A 2511-nucleotide genomic window follows, 5' to 3' on the forward strand; every position below is an offset into this window, starting at 1 on the left:
AAAATTATACAAATATTGTAAAGTTATTAATAATATATATTTAAAATTATTTTCTAAAGATTACACATTATTAATAAAAATGGAATATATATTAAAAATAAATATATATAATCATATAATTAAAAATATATATAATCATATAATTATAAACAGTATGAATGCACAATTTTATATTCTTTACTTTGAACATAATTTGTATAATATTTTAAATAAATGATTTTTTATTAATATATAATTAAATACAACTTAGCCATCATCATATAATAAACTATGCAATAATTCAGGAGTTTCTGGTTGTTTTAAACAAAGTGGTAATTTATCTTGTATATTTGTAGAATATTTATTTTGTCCTAATTGACCAAGATCACGATCTAAAATCGTTTCTATTTCATCATCAATATATAAAGAATTTTCGTATATTTTTGCATATGAATTATTTTGCTCTGTAGAATTTATAGTCTCATTTATTGTATTTTGCAATTCAATTTCTGACATGTTAACTGTATGAAAATTATTTAATGTTGTAGGTATATTACAATCAACTATTTGATTGTTATACTGAGTCTGTCGTCTTATTTCAGTCACAGTATCATGTATTTGATGATATTTCACCTGATGTACTTTTAAATTACCTGTTTGTGAAAATGTTTTTAAACAAAAAGTACAATGATATGGTTTCTCACCAGTATGGCATCTTGAATGTCTTTGTAATTTATATTTTGTTACAAATTGTTTTCCACATTCAGAGCATATAAATGAATTATTATCTATTTGAAGATTTTGATTATTAATAGATTGTTCCATATCCATATGAAAATTTATCATATGAGATTTCAATGAAACTTTATAACGAAATGATTGATGACAATTAGCACATTGAAATTGTTTTTTTCCTTCATGTCTTTCTTTATGTTTCATTAATATTTCTTGTTGATTAAAAGACATTTTACAAATCTGAAATATTATTATTAGTAAATGAATTTTTAATTTTATAATTTTTTAATAAATTATTTATGCTATATAATTTAAAATAATTTAAAATAAATAGTACTTATTATTTTAAATTAAAATAATCTAATATTAAAAATATAGAAATATAGAAAATATAGAAAATATAGAAAACATCATAGTACAGACATTACAAACAAAAGGTCTCTGTCCAGTATGAATGCGTTTATGTCTATTTAAATGTGATTGACATCTGAAACTCTTAGCACATATTGAACATGTACTTTTTTTTATTTGTTTATTTAAGATATTTTTTGATACTGTATCATTTTCTTTTAATTGATGTAACATATCCTGCAAACATAATACTTATTATAATATCTTGTAATACATTTGTTTAAAACAAAATATTTTTAAAATTATTAAAATATTTAAAAAAAAATTAAAAAATTATTTTATACTTCTGCAAAATCAATTTCTAAAGATGGAGCTGCAAGTTGTTTTTGTACATTAGCTACCATTAAACAAAATTCGTCAAATACATAAATTTTTTGCTCGCAATCAATACAAACATATTTAGAAAATACATCAGAATTTGAAATATTTATCATCTACAACAAAAAAAATATTAAATAAGTTAAAAAATTAATTTACAATTTATAATTTATATAATGTATTTTATAACTTATTTATCTCATATACCTCTTTGGAGAAATATTTATTTATAAGTGACATCAATACAATTCCTTTAACTTTGTCCATAAACAAATCTGTACCCTGCTGTTTTTCTTTGCCACAAAGACGACATAACTTCATATTTGCTTTATGCATCATCATTGTTTTCTTTATCATGTATAAAATGAATTAATTTTTATAAAATTAAATAAAAAAATTGTAATTTCGCTTCAATTTTTTTCTTCTTTCAGAATTTTTTACAATTGTGAAAATTATTTTGATTTTTTTATTTTAAAAAATATTGTTGTTATTAATTTGAAAATTATATATGAATTAATAAACATATTGTTAAAATAATATTTTAAATATATATATATATATACATGTATATATATAAATATAAGTACACATATTCTGATTTGAACGTATATCATGCATATAATAATATAAATATATATGAAGATAAAATTTCCGTTTCTTGCATGCAAATAGTAAGTAACAAGTTGGCAACTCTGTTTTTAACAGTGATTCTCAACAAAAACAAATATTTGAATTAATAAACCAATTATGAAAATCATCGCATTAAAACAATTTTATTTTTTTTTTTTTGAAAAAATAGAATATAAATATTTTATCATTAAAAATTATTTTGAATTTAAATATTATAAATATTTTATACGTATTACATTAAATTCGTCATATATAAAATTTCATTAAATATAGTTATCCTTCATATTAAATCTAATATAAATTTTATTATTTGAAAAGAAATTATTTATTATTTATTTATAATTATATTATTTCAAATAAACATTGGAAGTTTTTGAATGTTTAAAAATTATATATGTATAATATCAAAACATTTCGAAAATATTGAATAATAAAATT

The 2511-nt window shown here is 18.6% G+C and overlaps 1 protein-coding gene across 1 annotated transcript; it reads right to left on the reverse strand.

The window, feature by feature from the left end:
• Window positions 1-147: 147 nt before the first annotated feature.
• On the reverse strand, window positions 148-1991 carry LOC102678279 (zinc finger protein 567-like). Its single transcript, XM_006608644.2, has 4 exons — window positions 1651-1991; window positions 1410-1559; window positions 1138-1302; window positions 148-954 (listed from the first exon to the last, which is right to left on the reverse strand). The coding sequence occupies exons 1-4, from the start codon at window positions 1798-1800 to the stop codon at window positions 247-249; spliced, it is 1173 nt and encodes a 390-aa protein (XP_006608707.1). The 5' UTR covers window positions 1801-1991; the 3' UTR covers window positions 148-246.
• Window positions 1992-2511: the final 520 nt, after the last annotated feature.

Source organism: Apis dorsata, unplaced genomic scaffold, assembly GCF_000469605.1.
Source record: "Apis dorsata unplaced genomic scaffold, Apis dorsata 1.3 scaffold_41, whole genome shotgun sequence".
Lineage (NCBI taxonomy): Eukaryota > Metazoa > Arthropoda > Insecta > Hymenoptera > Apidae > Apis > Apis dorsata.